Source organism: Lytechinus variegatus, chromosome 8 (genome assembly GCF_018143015.1).
Source record: "Lytechinus variegatus isolate NC3 chromosome 8, Lvar_3.0, whole genome shotgun sequence".
Classification (NCBI taxonomy): domain Eukaryota; kingdom Metazoa; phylum Echinodermata; class Echinoidea; order Temnopleuroida; family Toxopneustidae; genus Lytechinus; species Lytechinus variegatus.
In genome coordinates this window covers 39,285,938-39,302,261 of record NC_054747.1, presented here as the reverse complement: position 1 = coordinate 39,302,261, position 16,324 = coordinate 39,285,938, and the positions used below count along the sequence as shown (strand labels likewise).

The 16,324-nt window shown below is 36.8% G+C and overlaps 2 protein-coding genes across 2 annotated transcripts; both read right to left on the bottom strand.

Moving 5' to 3' along the window:
- Positions 1–645: 645 nt before the first annotated feature.
- LOC121419722 lies at positions 646–2,870 on the bottom strand. The gene is made up of 2 exons (XM_041614180.1): positions 1,733–2,870; positions 646–1,410 (listed from the first exon to the last, which is right to left on the bottom strand). Exons 1-2 carry the CDS (start codon positions 1,970–1,972, stop codon positions 646–648), a joined length of 1,005 nt encoding a protein of 334 aa, XP_041470114.1. The 5' UTR covers positions 1,973–2,870.
- A 1,256-nt stretch (positions 2,871–4,126) lies between these two features.
- LOC121419721 lies at positions 4,127–15,787 on the bottom strand. Its single transcript, XM_041614179.1, has 7 exons — positions 15,769–15,787; positions 11,212–11,520; positions 10,232–10,543; positions 9,123–9,143; positions 7,386–7,613; positions 5,142–5,276; positions 4,127–4,143 (listed from the first exon to the last, which is right to left on the bottom strand). Exons 1-7 carry the CDS (start codon positions 15,785–15,787, stop codon positions 4,127–4,129), a joined length of 1,041 nt encoding a protein of 346 aa, XP_041470113.1.
- Positions 15,788–16,324: the final 537 nt, after the last annotated feature.

Here is a 16,324-nt window from a genome sequence, read left to right as displayed (position 1 = left end):
GAATGCATCCAGTTTGGCTTATACAGCGAATAAAAAAGTAATGATACAAACTTGAACAACTAGTCTGTGAAAGATATTATGATCTGAAAGATAACCAAGGTTCAAAGTACAAAGCAATAAAAAGAAAGAAAAGAACACCAAAATTTCTTGGAATTGAAATTAACTAAACTTCTAAAAATAAGTTCCGAAACTCTACTTCGAACAAAACCTTATGTCATTCGACATCACTGGAGTGTTTATTCATTTCCTTTGATCACGAACCACATTTGCAATATCTATGAAATCATGGAAAGTTTGGGCCAAGTCAAACGTAAACTTAGCCGTGATTGTCTATGACAACTCCTTTCACTTTTAAGAAAAAAATCAACATGTTTTTAACTATGCTATGGTATTCAATAAATAACGTGATGAAGAATGTTTTTAGTTCTGATAAACTTGTAAGAAAACCCGAAGTTGGACAAATGCCATTCAAAAACACCCAAATATCAAGTCTTATTCTCTAACAGAAATGTCAAAAGTCAAAGATGTAAAACTTTGTTCAAGGACTTAAGTACTGATACCGAGTTCTTTCACAGTTCATTCACATAGGTCCTGCGCGTCCCGTGCTGCTTTTGACATGACGGTTCTTACAATGATAGGCCCATTTCAGTCAATCTGATGACAGATGCTAGAGTCGTCAATGTCTGCTTCAATTGTCTCTTGGCTGAGGCTGAAGGAAGTGCTTGGTGTACAGACAATATCCATGGCACGACGGATGACAGATGTAGTGGTTGTTGAGACAGCTGCAGGGAAATTGCTCTCTGGCTGTTGCGAGAGAAAAGGTTGCACATTGGGTGGCTGTAGATGGGAATAGTATGACATCTGAGGAGTGAGATGGGCTGGTGGTGCAGCTGCAGCTATGTTTGTGGCAAGCTGAAAGTCCTGAAGTTGTTGCTGCTGTCTGAACTGCTGGTGGTGTTGCCCTGCTAATCCAGCGGCTGATGAAGGGGGAGCTCGTCTTCTGTTTGCTGAGAACTGATGTGAGGGAAGATTAGGTAGGGTAAACATTGATGTTGTTGCCTGCTTAGGTGCCTGCGGAGCTGCCTTCTGAGCTGTCAGTCGCAATTTCTCCTCTCGGCTCTCATCCACAAGGTCGAGAGCCTGCCTAGTGACTCGGGTGATGAACGATTTCATCCTTTGCTGATCCATTTGGCGCATCAAGTACACCAATAACTGGCCACTCTGAGAAGCTGCATCCCGTGCACCTGTAATGGCACCACGCACGGACTCCAACTCAGATGTCAGCGAGGAGATTGCACTAGCTGCTTTTTGACCGCCTCCAGATGAAGTTGATGGTGCTGACAAATCAGAAGCGGCATCACCATCATCATCTGTTTCCTCTGGGGCAAGCTCCTTCCTCTTTTCAGCAAACTACAAATATATTGGACATAAAGTAAATGGAAATATCTGTATATCCATCCATATTATGCACAATGTGAACATTCATTAGAGTTGGACTACAATATCAACATTTTTATAATTGAAAAGCACACTGTAATTGGCACTAAATCTCATTGTCCCATGGTCTTTTGGCATTTTGTTTTTATCTGATAGAGTATGTTGACAGGCTATCTGGAGTACTTATTTGATACAAGGGTTTACTGGGTGTTATTCCAAAAGCCTTTTGCCGAAAAATTGAAGAAGGAAAAAAGAAAGGAAAAAGAAAGAGAGAGAGAGAAGAAAAAAATCTTACATTGGATCCTCTCTGATGACGCAACTGAACCAGGTATGGCCGGATGAATTCAAATTTGTTCAGAATCCATTCCTGTCTTGCTGTTCGCTCTGCAGCACCAGATCCTGACTTGCGAGATGTCTTGATGAGTCTCGAAAACAGGGTTCTCATGTTGAGATACCAAATCGATGACAGATCTCCGGGATTCAAGTCCAATTCGTCCTCCTTTTCCCGCCATGTCCTGCTCTTTTTTTCTCTCATTTTGAACTGGGCAGATGACTTATCGTACAGAAAGGTGTGCTCCCTCAGCCACGTCACGAGATCGTCCTCTTCATCTGTTCATCCTGAGTGAGCATTCGACGCATGGACCTCCGGGTTTTGAATTCAGTCTGAATAAAATCAATGTTCATAAATTATAGGCCTACCACTGTAAATGATCATTCATTCTCTCTCTCTCTCTTTTGGGGGCGGGTATTACAAGGAAATTATACATTTATTTATTTATTTGCCACTTGTGGGACTTGTTTTTCATAGGGGTCCACGTTTAATGTATAAGGAATTTAAAGAATTGCTCTTACTGATATTTTTTATATACAAAAGTAATAGTAAAAAGTAATAATAGGCCTACTGGTACGAAGAAAATGTGATAAGATCAGCACGTAATTGTGTCTTTGCCCTTGGTTGAGTTGCGATCCGAAAGATCCGAGTGCGGTCGAGAAGTGATTGGGATGTGATCGTAAAGCTGTCGAGAAGTGAGCGAGTTCGGTCGAGTAAATGTTCAGGGCAGACATGTATCGATCGTGAAGCAGTTGAGTTGTTGATCGAGTTGATCGGGAACCAATCGTGTAGAAGTTGTGTGTGAATCGAGATGATCGGGTAGTGATCGGCGGAAAAAATCCACCCCGACCAAACTAGACCTCTACACGCTCGATTTTCGATCAACTCGATCTCTACTCGACCAGTACACGATCGCTGTACGATGGCTTGCCTTCACGACTCCTACACGATATTTTTTGGCATGCCAAAAAATGTCGTGTAGGAAGCCAGATCGATACCGATCAAGGTAGACCGACCCCGATCGCCCTTGCCGACCGAGCCCGACCAGGCCAAAATAGCTTGATCGGGCTTGGTCGGGCTGGTTTGATCGGCAGTGGGAACCTAGCATAAGGGGTGCATTTTCAAAATACGGAAATTACGTGTTTAGGGTGCTTTTCGAGACCCCATGGTCGCGCATGGTATCCACTCGTGAATGGAAGTGCCCCCCCCCCCCCGGGATAGAACATTTCTGTGCTAATGATTAAATGAATATCACCAATTGACCTAATATCCAATGTATTAAGAACGGAACCGTTGGACATAATTATAATGAGGATGGTTAAACAGTTTGGAAACTCTCGAGTCCTTTTTATATTGCAGATTAAATTCTCATTTAAAAATCATTATATATGTCTGATTAAGTCAGATTTGTTTTTAATTAAATGATTCATTCTTGATGATTTTATTTTTCTTATCTCGAAAATATTGAATAATAATGATATTATTCAGCATTATGAAAAAAAAGGAATATAATTATGAACATACCTTATTATCTTGATGGTGAGTGGCATTTCGGTTGGGGTATTGAAATGAATAAAACATGCAAGACATTAAATCCTAAGTGTAATAAGTGAGCAACATAAATAATTATTAACCGTATCAGACATCTGAGCAGGGCAAATTTGAAACATTGTTGCCTGCTTAAGACTGGGATCGAATGGCCGGTCAATAAAATTCAAATTGTTTATCCACGGGCCCAATGTACTGCCCGCTCAAGAAAGTCAATGAGAAAATGAGTGGACATGTGGCGGGCAATAAAAGGCAGCGCTAACATCCGGGTATTCTATGCGTTTCTGTACGCGTTCTTGAACCGCGCAGTTATATGGTAATCAAGTTGAGACAACGCTGGATATCGATACTGCATCCCTAGGCCAGGGACGAGTCATTTCAATTACGTCACAATGGTAAAGTTCAGAGGCCCAGTCTGCTCAACATGAGAAACTAGATTCTCATTCTAAAATTTTTAAAATATCTAAATTTTAACGATTTTTGCTCTAGATGTCTGATTTGGTCATGTTGGTCATGTTGGTTAACAACAGCAACATTGACTGGCCTGGGGGCAAAAGGATCGCCCTCACTAAATTGATATCACCCTTGTCTACGACTCGGGCGATATAAATCTAGTTTGGGCGATATATGTCGTATCGCCCCGAGGCCAGTCAATATTGCTTTATTGGAAAGGTTTTAGATATTATATTCACAATGCACATGAATCTTGAATGTGGACTGCATATTATCTGATGCTTTTTTATATCGTTGACGATCAGTTTGTAAGCTAAAATTACCACACAGCTTCAAATAATTTTGATATCATGTCTTTTAATCTCCATACCTTTCTGAGAACATGAAAGGGGAACATTAAAGATATCTAAACAAGTTTTTGTTTGAAGTTGTAGAACAAACTAAATAGCACATAGTAAAACTGAAAAGATATGGTAATATATTAGAAAATGGGATCCTAAATTATTTTTAAAAATCAATTACCATTTTTAGAACAAGGGTGAAAAGGGAGAACAGGAAAGACCAATAAAGCTATGTATTCAGAGAGCACGCACAATCAATATATATTCGCGCACGCAATCTCATCATTTTGAGAAAATCACACCCTCTCAATTTATAACCAAAATACCTCTTTCAAGTCTCTTATTAGTTTAGGATGCTTGTTATCTATATTATGTATCTACAAAAAAGTTGTTATTCTTAGTTATGTAATTACATCAAAGTTCTGATACGTCATGGATTTGTGGAAATAAAACCTAATGATTATAAAAAAGCACACACCTCCTATTGATATAATACACTCTTGTGATGTAGGTATATTTCGAAAACATACCCTACATTCAATGAAAACACACACACACATACTCACAAACAATTTCAAATCTTTTGGAAATTGCACAGAGATTTTGCCGGCAAATAACTGGAAGGTTTTAGATCATTATTCTAGATTGGTGAAAATCAGTGAAACTTCGGAAATTCATAAGTGCATTTTACTTCAATCTTTAGTAGTAATAATAATAATAATAGGCATTTATATAGCACCATCTATCTAGAAATATTCTATTCCGAGGCGCGTTGTTATTATTATTACCCCGGCTTTATCTCGAGCAGCCTTTCAGCGCTCATGCAATCAAGGAACTATCCTGCCAGGCACCCATTCACCATACCTGGGTCGAGTGCAGCACAATGTGAATAAATTTGTTGCTGAAGGAAATTACGCCATGGCTGGGATTCGAAACCACGACCCTCTGTTTCAAAGTCAGAAGACTTATCCACTGGGCCACAACGCTCCATTATATCTTGTCAAGGGGACACCAGTTAATCTAAAACAAACCTTTCTTTCTTCTGGTACAGTACATAAGACCAGGTGAGATTAGTATGATGAAACCGACTGAGACAATAACACCAATAGCTATTGTCATGTAAGGAGTTCTTCGATTATTTGATGTACCTTTCTGACCCGGTAGATCTAAAATCAAACATTAAAACACAAAGTGAAAGAGACACTGTTTCAAGTTATATTATGAGTCAGAATCAAACACAGCTTCTGTACAGTAGAGAGTGTAGCATTTAATAAGTACTAAACGTTTGTAGCGTCCTTTTTTGGCAGGATCATTACATGCTCCTCAAATCTCATAAACATGCAGATATTGATTGTAACAGACACGACCGCCAGTGACGTAACTACGGGAGGGGCATGGGAGGGCACGTGCCCCCCCCCCCCGCCCGAATCGGCTGACCCCCTCCCCCCCCCAAAAAAAAAAAAAAAAAAAAAAAAAACGGGGAAAGGAGAAAGAGAGGGAGAAAGGAAAAGGAACGGAGTGGGAAAGAAGAAATTATTATTCACTATAATGGTATATTACATTATAATCATGTTGTGTTATATTACATAGGAAAAAAATTTATTATAACTTTATGAAACATAATTGCTAAGGACCTATGTTATTATTATTCTTGGTGCTCGCATTGTTCGTTTAAAAAGATATATAAACCTGTTGTACGAAAAACTCCCGTTTCAAGTCAATATACACCAAATATATAATTGTTTTATGTGGTGACATATGCATCTTTTTTTCAAGACTACTTAAAATGATTGCCCTTCGTTAAAGTTTTAATATAAAACATTTCCTGTCCGTGATTACGTTCGCATCAGTGAAGTGGTGAGATAAGTCTGCTCTCCGTGAATTCCTAAAATCAGTCCTTCAAATGTCCCTTTTTCTGATCTGAATATCAAAATTTTCAGTTCGTGCTTCGCGCTCGCATTATTTGGTTAGTGAGATGCGTATGGTAATCATGATTACAATGACTACAAAAAGTGCTTCATGTGTTCAGATGTAATTCTCACAAAATCAGCAAGCGCTTGGCTTTCGCAATAGATGACTATGGTGAGATATGTATACTATTAAGGGATTATTAAATTATAGTCCTTAAAGATCTCTGTTTGGGGTCAATATATACAAAATTGAGCAAGACAGGTACGTATCATTAGTACAAAATCGATTATAATGTCCCTTTTTAGGTCCAAATATCAAAATTTTTCAGCTCGCTCTTCGCGCTCGCATTATTAGATTGCTTAGATGCGTATTTTTATTCATGATAACAATTACTACAAGTGCTTCCTTAAAATCTCTCTATTAGGTCGGTATACCTGACAACTGAGCGCGCTTCGCGCGCTCACTAAGTGACTCAAAATTTTGCTGGTGCCCCCCCCCAATGCCGTGACCCACGGTACGCCACTGACGACCGCAGTGTGTTGATGGTAAACAAATTCACATTCATCACTTTAAATCTGAGTATTATTGGTTGCTAGTAAGATTATCATTAATTTCTATATTCAATTATCAACGTTCAATTACAAGTTTCTTTAATGATGCCCCTTTTCAGAGGTAAAGTTTCCATTTTAGTCGTGAAGCTCAAAATAAAAAATGCAAATCATGAGCCTTCGTGTTAATTAAATGCAACTAAAAACACGCATATGCGAGTCGACACTTGTCATTGTATATAATTTACACATCACGCACACCCACAGACATTTCCCCTGAAGACACAGCAACCAAACATTCTGCTTTATTACTTTATATTTTAGATTTTAATTTAGTTGTTAAATGGTCTGTAATAATTTCTAGTGAAAAAAATAAAACGATGAAAAAACAAGGAAATACTTAAAAAACTGCAAAAACCATTTTTTTTTCTTTATGTCATAAAGAAAAAAATTGGCTTTTGCAATTTTCCTTTGTGGAAATCTTTAAATCAGTTTACAAAGATGAAAACTAGAAAAAAAAGAGAGAAAATGTTAAGTGAAATCGGGTGTTAGATATGCAAATAATGTTTTTCACGAATAAATAAAAACAATATTACTTTTCATTTGTTTTATACTGACTTGTAGTTCATGAGGTAAAAAAAAAAATGTACGTGCAAAATTTTGGCACCATCGCGAAAACAGTGGCCGAGATCAGAGAAGGGGGTCATGATGCCCCCCTCCCCCAGTTCTCAATACGTCTCAAATAGCCCAGTGCTTTTAGGGTTAATGGATAGAAAGTTGAATGAATATAATAAGTTACTACAGGTTTTGTTTTACCTTTTATAAAAGCTGGTTCACTGCACAACCCTCTCCCATAGGTCACCACAACTACGTCATCATCCTGGTCAATGCTGATATTTGTCCCGGGGTCTATGCACCTTGAACCATCCACGAGGCGACAACTTTCTTGGGAGGCCTTCCAAATGAAACAGACATCACCCAATGACTGATTCGCCTTTGACAATTGCAGCACTTGCCCCTCTTTTTCTCGAGTGACTGTTAAGCCTGTAAGATGTAGGAAAAGAACGTTTATGTTACAGGCCAAATTATTGGTCAATACTACCATATTGATGTGATATCAGATACAGTGCACTATATTTGATTTGAGAGGGAACATATCATATCGGGAATGACAGCAAAACCAAGCAGAGTAATTTTGTTACAATCAGTAACTAATTGAAAATAGAATTTCAGTTAAAATGTGATAGTACGATTAAATATGCTTTTGAAAGAGATATTATTTATTTATAGTACATATTATTAAAAATAAAAAGACAATGAACAAAAATGATAGGCAGCAAACAAATGGGAGAGGGGCTTGGGCGGCGATCCCCCCCCCCCCCCCGAAAAGAAACTCTTGACCCCACAAAAAATAAAATGGCCCATTCCGCCACTGGCAACACATATTAATAAAGGAAATATATAAAGTCGATTGAAACTTGTATGAAAATGTCTTCTTTTCCTGCCCATGGCCTTATTGTTCATTGCAAGTTAAAGATGAAGGAATGAAGAGTTTTTATAGTGTAAATTTCTCCGAACAAAAAAAATTATTATGAAAAAAAAATAAAGAATTGTATTTGATTCCTTGTTCCGTTTTCATATCTATATCATTTATAAAATGAACAGAATTCTGGTGCTGTTTTTTTCTCCCTATATTTTCTTTGAATTCTGTTTATGTCAAAGTAGTGTTGACTTTGAAGACACCATAGACATCATGGCAATTTCACTTTAGAATATTAGGATGAAAGGTTAAGGCTTCTGGATATACAGGACAGAGCAAAAAAGTGCGATTTGTGTTTAAAATGTTTATGTTTATTTAAAAGACAAGTCCATACCAATGTCAAGTTGATTCGAATAAAAAGAGGAATAATTCAACAAGCATAACACTGAACATTTCAACAAAGGATATGTACATGTATAAACTTGATTTTCTTTATCAAATAGGGTATAATCTAATATTAGAACACACGAGTCCTTACCAAAGAAGGTAATGCAAGTTATTTTATGCTCTTATTGTAGAGGTGTCGGTTCAAACGAAATCAACAAAATACTACTAATCGCCCCCTTTCCCATTATTGGGAGTCGAGATAGATGTCTAGTTATCACGGATATCGCATACACGACGAAAATGACGAAGAACCATCAATGGTTACAAATATGTGAAACTAAAGTCGACTGAAACTTGTTTGAAAATGTCAATTTTTCCTGCTCAAGGCCTTATTGTTTAATTCAAATTAAAGATGATGAAACATATAGAGTTCTTATAGTGTAAACTTCTCCGAAAAAAAATTATTGTTTTGCAAACAATAACAAACAAAAAATGCATTTGATTTAGGTTTAGTAGTGACAGAAGCAATTTTATGGAAGAAATTGAAAGGTGATCATTGTTTTCTCAATGAATTACTGAGGCCATGTTAAAGCAATGACGACATGTGTACTTAGAAAGCGAATGGTTTCCTAGTAAGAAGAAAATAAAAAGACTTGTAAGTAGAATAAAAAATATCTTATCCTTACCATAGTTCTCTGGTTGTAAAGCTGTAAATAACCAAACAATGAAGCACAAAAAACAAAAAAGTGAGTCAATGACAATTCATAAGTGGTTTTAATCTTGGGAGATTACGATTTGTTATTTTTCCATCACAATGCACAATAGAGATAGAAATATCAAGTAGACACGTTCTGTCATAAACTGAAACAAAAAATGTCTTTCTTTCCATTATCAATCACACTCGAGTGAAGTGTATTATAGCCAATGCATAGATTACAAATGATGTACATAAAATAGCACTAGAAATGGCACATAGTGTAATACTTTGTGCATGTCTAAGTTATACGTAAAATATTTCTTATTAATGTACCAAGCGTCAGAATTTATACTGGAAAACATAATTAATGATACATTTCATTTCATTTATTTGTCCGCTAAACGGATAATTGTATAACTTGACAATTCTTGCAACAAACATAAAATTCACAGAATAACATAACAATGAACATACCAGTAACATAATAACATGAACATAATCATCGTGATTGTACATAGTTATAAAATACATGTAATGTATACATGAATTAAAATAGATGACTTTGTCGGCAAAGCTATTGAGCATTTATTTATTTATTCAGCTATTTATTCATTCATTTATTGGTTGATCATATTCTTAAAGTTTTTATGGTATAAACGTTGTGAATATATATTATGTATTAAACATTATTTATTTTCTTCATTCTGAAAGTGATATAATTAAAGCTGTAGCTAAATCTTGGTTTTACATCTTTTACAGGAGCAAGTAGAGCCAATAATGAAACACGAGCTTCCGCTCTGAATACACTTTGGGGATGAAAACGTTTCTTAGAAAATGAAAAAAAAACATACATATGAATTATCGGAATGACAGTTTTCAGAAAGAGTTAACAGGTCTTCAAGATAATTTGCAATATTTGGTCTAAAACGAACAATATCAACAGAGTCTAACTTAACATAATTCAGTACCTATAAAGGTATGCGAAGGGATATCCATCTCCAGCTTTCCGTAGGAGAATGTCAGCTTTAAAGCTACGTGTATTAATGATTTAAGCTCACACACGAAGTAGGTGGTAAAATTAGTAACTTCATAACTTACGAGCTGTAGAAGCCACTGTTGTCAACATGCTACTATTTCCTGCGCTATTCTGTGCCCATAGAGACAACACGTACCATGTGAATTGATTCAGTCCGTCAAGACTGAGAGATAATTGTGTCAAGTTGGTGACAACACTACACTCTTCCTCCTTCGCCAGTGTGTTTTTTGGACAGTATTCAAGGTGAACGTCTGATGAAACCCGCCATCGAACCCTGGCTGCCAAGCGAAGAAGAGAGTTGAAGTTGTTGTCTGGTTTTGGTCGACGATGAGTCGAGAAGGTGGATCTGGGATGGCTGTATGGAGTTGAGGAGTCTTGATGTTGTGGTCATTACATTAAGCAATCATTACTTACAAGGAAATTACACAAATATCATGAAGATTACAAAGAAGTTATTCTTGCAAGGGCTTTGGGGAAGAATGGAATCATGGCCCATTAATGAAGAGTGCCTCGGCTCGATACCAATACATTTCCCAGAATAAAAGAGGACAATAGTCACACTTAAATTCTCAATCACCGTCTCAGCCAAACAGGTAAACTTGTTATCGTCTTCTGATGAAATGTTTGAAACACTCAAAATCAGACGGACGACTTTGGTGGACATACAATTCAGAGAAGTTCGTTACACTGCCATCAGACGACTGGCTAGGACATGCCGAAAGTTTAATCGATCTTTAAACAGAATTAACAATAGTTACTATGTATAGAATGCAATATGTTGGAAGCAACAGATCAGTAGGCGAAACTAGAATGACACATAAATGGAAAATAGTTTTAACCCACTTGAAATCGCAAATCGCAGGACTAATTTGTATTGGGACCAGTGCTAAAAAGAGTTGTCGATGCATGTCACAATAGAAAGAAGACCTATGCAATTCTGAATGGAATGAGAAATAGTGTTGCGCAATTTTATCAATATTCATGACATTTTATTTCACAATTCATTACTTAAGCAGTAGTAGCAGTAGTTATTGGTACTCACATAAAAGGTTCAAAATCACGCTTGCATTAATTGGGAAATACAAGGGTGTATCAGGTTGAACTGCCTGACAGAGAAGATGATTCCCGTGGTCAAACCTATTGAGTACGAAGGTCAGATTGCTTTCAGCATCATATCGATCAGCGCTGTTGATGGATGTCCTCAGGGTTGAATTGCCTGTGACGTTCCTCGATCCGATATACCAATGGATGAGAGGAGCAGGGTATCCATTGCGAGCTGTGCAGGTGATGTTGGTTTTTGTACCGTCTTGAAGACCCTCTGGGACCGTTAGTTTAACATCATCCGGTATGGCTTGGGGCGAACAAAATAGATTAGTGAAATATAAGATAGGTAAAACTTGGTGTAATAATGTATTTGGTCGGTACCGGCGAGCATTTCCTCAACTATATTTAACGTACAGATCAACCTCTGAGCTTAAATGGAAAAGCCAACATGGCCAGTGAAATTTCCAGCAAAGGCACTAACAAGCTATTGTTTTTGATGATGTTTAATAACTTTATTCATGTACCATCAAAATGTTTTACTAATGATATATTGAAATCATGGCTAAACACCATGTAAACCGTTCCTCCATTTAATTCACCTTTATTAACAATGGTATGCAAAAGACTTCAATTTGCCACCCAGGCTCACACAAAAAATTGTCTATATTATGTGTAATCTCTAATATCCTTATTTGTAGATTACCCGATTGTAGTGGCGTTACCTGCATGCTACTAAGGATGGGAAATGCTTACACAACTCTACTCTATGCTTCCGATAATAACCAAATTAGTGCACAATTTGTTTCCATAGCACTTCTCCAGGTTGGTTATTCTAGTTCCTCTTCAATAAATATATTTTGCAAACAAGGATAACAGATTTGTATTTTATTTTAGCACAACTTAAGTTGGTTTTCCTTAGTCATGTGCATCCTTTTTGGACATGTTTCTGAGGTGCTTAGACACCGGTGGATGTATCAATTGCATAATAGGAGCGAACTCCACTTCTTTATCCCCTATCACTTACACCAAGATCGATGCTCTGTTAAATTTTTCGCATATTCGATGAAGTTCCATTACTGCAAGTTCTGGGATTCCACGGGAGCACCTGGCTCCTTATGCAAGGCGTTTATCTTCATTTGCCACTTATGTGTAATAAATGGGTACCCAGCAGGAAGGGATTCCTTGAATGCTCGATGCTCCCAATCAAGGTAGCCGATGTAAAGCCAGGTTAATAATATGCAGAGCTTAAAAATATTTGTATTTAGTGCTAAATGATGCATATTTTTGTTGCTATTATTATTGTTAACTCTAGGTCTGTTCGCATCCTACAATATCTACTTAACCCACTCATATAAAGGCCTACACCTATGCTACAATGAGCAATAAAGTTTAGGTAAACTTACCAAAAGAAATACCAGGGCTCAGCAATAAACAAATAATTTGAAAAATGACCTCCATGACTATAGATATCGAAAGAAAGCAAGCTGAGAATATGAGAACAAAATACGACAGAGTGCATTATGGTGTTTTAAGAATCCATATTGATTTATAGCACTGGAAACGAGTGTTATAGAATCGATACAATAGTGATTCAGTTTCACAACAACAATAAGACATCAATTTAAAATGACATTTTGCGTGACTTGATGAATGACTGAGATGGCGCTCTTTGTTGCATGGTTGTTTATTTCAATTCAATTCAATTCAAGGTTTATTAAAAAAACATGAGTCGCAGCCAAATGACTGAATTGTTCACGTATACAAAGTAAAAACAATTAAAAGACTCATTACATATTTCAAACATTAAAAAACAGTAACCTTTGTAAAAACTGACATAAGAAATATGTGTATAGGCAAGAATACTTAGGCAATGAAAATTTATATACATGTATATAAGATAATGAGGAAAGGGTAAATTAAAATAATCAAAACAAAATACGTAAACTGTAAAAGATCAATAAAAATATATGGATATTAAAGTAAAAGAGTTGATTTCCTCATTCATTGAAAAACTTGATATTGCAAGTAGGCTTGTATTACTTTCAAATGAGCAATGGGTTTATTGATTGGGCATGCCTTTATTCAGGAGATCTATGAAATATGGTATGGGGCTATTGCGAAATCGATTTGTCTTACATTTGTATTGGTTAATTTTTTTTTGAGGAGGTAACCAGGTACGGAATGTTGGATGTTTGGTTAAAGATATTGCGAAATCCAGGCTGAGTTTCTCCATTCTGTATTCCAGAGTAGGAATTTCACATGATAGGCAAGCACTGGCAGAATCTGTGTAGTTTAGGCCCAACATGATTCTTCATGCTCTTTTTTGAATTTGCTCTAAACTTCTTACATGTTTCTTTGTAAGCCCACCATTAAAAACTGGGGTGCAATATTCCATAACAGGACGAATGTAGCCCATGTTTACCAATTTCAGATGCGATAGACAGCCCATATCGCTTCAAAAGCCTAAACATGTACAACTTCCTGTTACATCTTTTGATGATTTCCATGGTATATAGGTCCCACTTTAGATTTGATTGGACGATTACACCAAGAATTTGAACAGATTGAAGTTTTTGTAGAGGTAAGTTATTCATATGAAAGCTTGGCGCAGCAGGAGGATATTTGGAGAATGTCACACAGTTAGTGAAGAACATTTTGAAGGGTTCAACTTCATGTGGTTAAGGGAGGACCACTGATCCAGATTGTATAATGTAGATTGTAAGTCAGAAGGATAATTTTCTTTACGACATTCCAACAAAGTAAGATCGTCTACATATTTATAGCAATCGACTGATGTGTTTCCACAAGCATCATTTATAATAATCAGGAAGAGGATAGGGCCTAATTTAGTTCCTTGGGGCACGCCAGCATGATTGGGTCGGTAATTAGACAAAGTGCCTTGATATTTGACACATTGTTGACGATTTTCCAAAAAACTTATAATCCATTTAATGATACAAGGTCGTACATTGAGTTTGATCAACTTCCTAACGAGGATGTTATGATCCAGCCTATCAAAAGCCTTTGTGAAATCAGTACACACAACTGTGATAGACTCTTGCTCTTTCCGCCATTGTCATACATTTTGTGGAGCAAACTCACAAGAAAATGGGTGGTCGAAAAACCAGATTGGTTTCCGAATTGTCGTGAGTCAATTTTGTCAGTGATATCTTGAAGAAGCCATTTGGCTATAAAAGATTCTGCAATTTTTGCAAATTGACTTGTTAATGCAATTGGTCTGAGATTGTTAATGAATTAAAGTCTTTACAACTGCTTCAATAAAAACCGGAAATATACTCTGACAAATGATAAGTGGCTTTGTAGGAAGTTACATGTATAACAATGCTTTATAGTGTTATATTCAGCAATATTATGAATCTCACGGATGTAAATAGTTTAAAGAATATTGAAATAAAGAAGTACAGAAGTACAGATCTGTACTTTTTTTATTGTGCCGAGGCGCATACAAGTGTTTAATACATGAAACACCAATAAATATTGTTAAAAATTAACCCATGATATTAAAACATAATGTAAAGCGCCTGATCTTTACAAAGTTTTGTAATATAGTGTAAAATAATATTTGATACTTTTACATATGGGTTTTAGAACCGTCCAACATAAACTCGCATTTATAGCAATTGAATTTCAGAGAACCGGAAAATTTAAGCATCACCATTAAAAAAAACATGCAAATTATAGTACGGTAAATTTCGCTAATAATAAACATGATATCGACTAATGATATGTCATATGTATTAACGTAATGTATCATATTGGGCTGGGGTTAGTTTCATTGATGTGGCCATATCATAATTATTCATTATAAACCTACATTTAAGATATCATACTACACCAATGTTCTTAGAACATGTAGAATGTCGATGAAATATCTGGGTCAAATACTTCCAATAATCAAGGGAGATTTAGATCATAAAATTCGGGTTTGATGCCCATAGAATATGAAGTGTGTTATACAATCAAATTTTCAATGCTTTTTATTGACAACTGTAATCAACTACTGAAATCCTCCAGAATTGTGTAGTATGGTCATCTCTAACCTATACCATAGTTTTAATTTCATTTTATAATTTTGAGAAGTCAAGAGAATTAAATTTATTAATTGTCGTATAGCGTTGAGTTACAATAAGTGGTGGTGATGGTGGGGGTGATTTTTTTTACCTGATTGCTTAGAAAGCATGAATGCTTGTAAGCAAGCAACCAGAGGACTGACGGCTTAAAGTCCCCTCTGAAGGACCTGGTACGGAGGATTAATGCCTTACCAAAGCGCACTAGCGCACCAAGTGGAAATCGAACCCCGGTCACCGGAATACGGATCCCCCCGCTCTACCGACTGAGCTATCGCGCCTCCCTAAGTGGGTGTGTGTGTGTGTAATGTGTATGTGTGTATATTTGTGTTCCATTAACTTAGAATGGATATTTCAACCATAGCACGGCGACAATCAATATGTAATATTCTAAGACACTGCATCGTACCACTACCAGATGAGTTTAACAAACAAATATCAGAGAGAAAAGGGTATATGCGTTGTACCTGCCCCTTCCTTGGTCATGCTTTTCGATACCGCAGTTGGTTCTGCATTTACCAAAACTTTTTTCCAAACAATGCCCCCCCCCCCCCCTCCAAAAAAGGTATAGTTCATTTATTATAAACCTGACTGGAAAACCTTCATTTCTTAGAACTTCCTCTTCCCCTCACCCCACCCCTCTCTCTCTCCCTCCCTCCCTGCTTGCATGTCTATCTCTCTGTCTGGGTGTCTTTCTCGGTTACACTTCGTAATTCCGAAACACGTAAATTGCCTATACCTCGATGTTCGTTAATCCGAAAACGTTAGAGGGTTCGTTAATCCAAACATTAGTGGCGTTATTCCGAAGGTTCGATAATCCGAAAATGAAATGAGGTTCGATGTTCCGAAGCTTCGTTAATCCGGAAACGAAATAAGGTTCGTTGTTCCGAAGGTTCGTTAGTCCGAAAACGAAATAAGGCTAGTTAATCATTTAGTTTTCGGACTAACGTACCTTCGGAATTACGAACCTCATTTCTTTTTCGGACTAAGGAATCTTCAGAATTACGAACCTTCGGAAATACA

Coding starts and splice junctions, on each gene's coding strand:
- LOC121419722 (XM_041614180.1), bottom strand. CDS start 1,972: ATGAGAGAAAAAAAGAGCAGGACATGGCGGGAAAAGGAGGACGAATTG. Junction 1,411..1,732: donor GTCATCAGAGAGGATCCAAT/GTAAGATTTTTT, acceptor ATATATTTGTAG/TTTGCTGAAAAGAGGAAGGA.
- LOC121419721 (XM_041614179.1), bottom strand. Junction 10,544..11,211: donor CGTGATTTTGAACCTTTTAT/GTGAGTACCAAT, acceptor CACAACATCAAG/ACTCCTCAACTCCATACAGC. Junction 5,277..7,385: donor TGAACCAGCTTTTATAAAAG/GTAAAACAAAAC, acceptor GTTTGATTTTAG/ATCTACCGGGTCAGAAAGGT.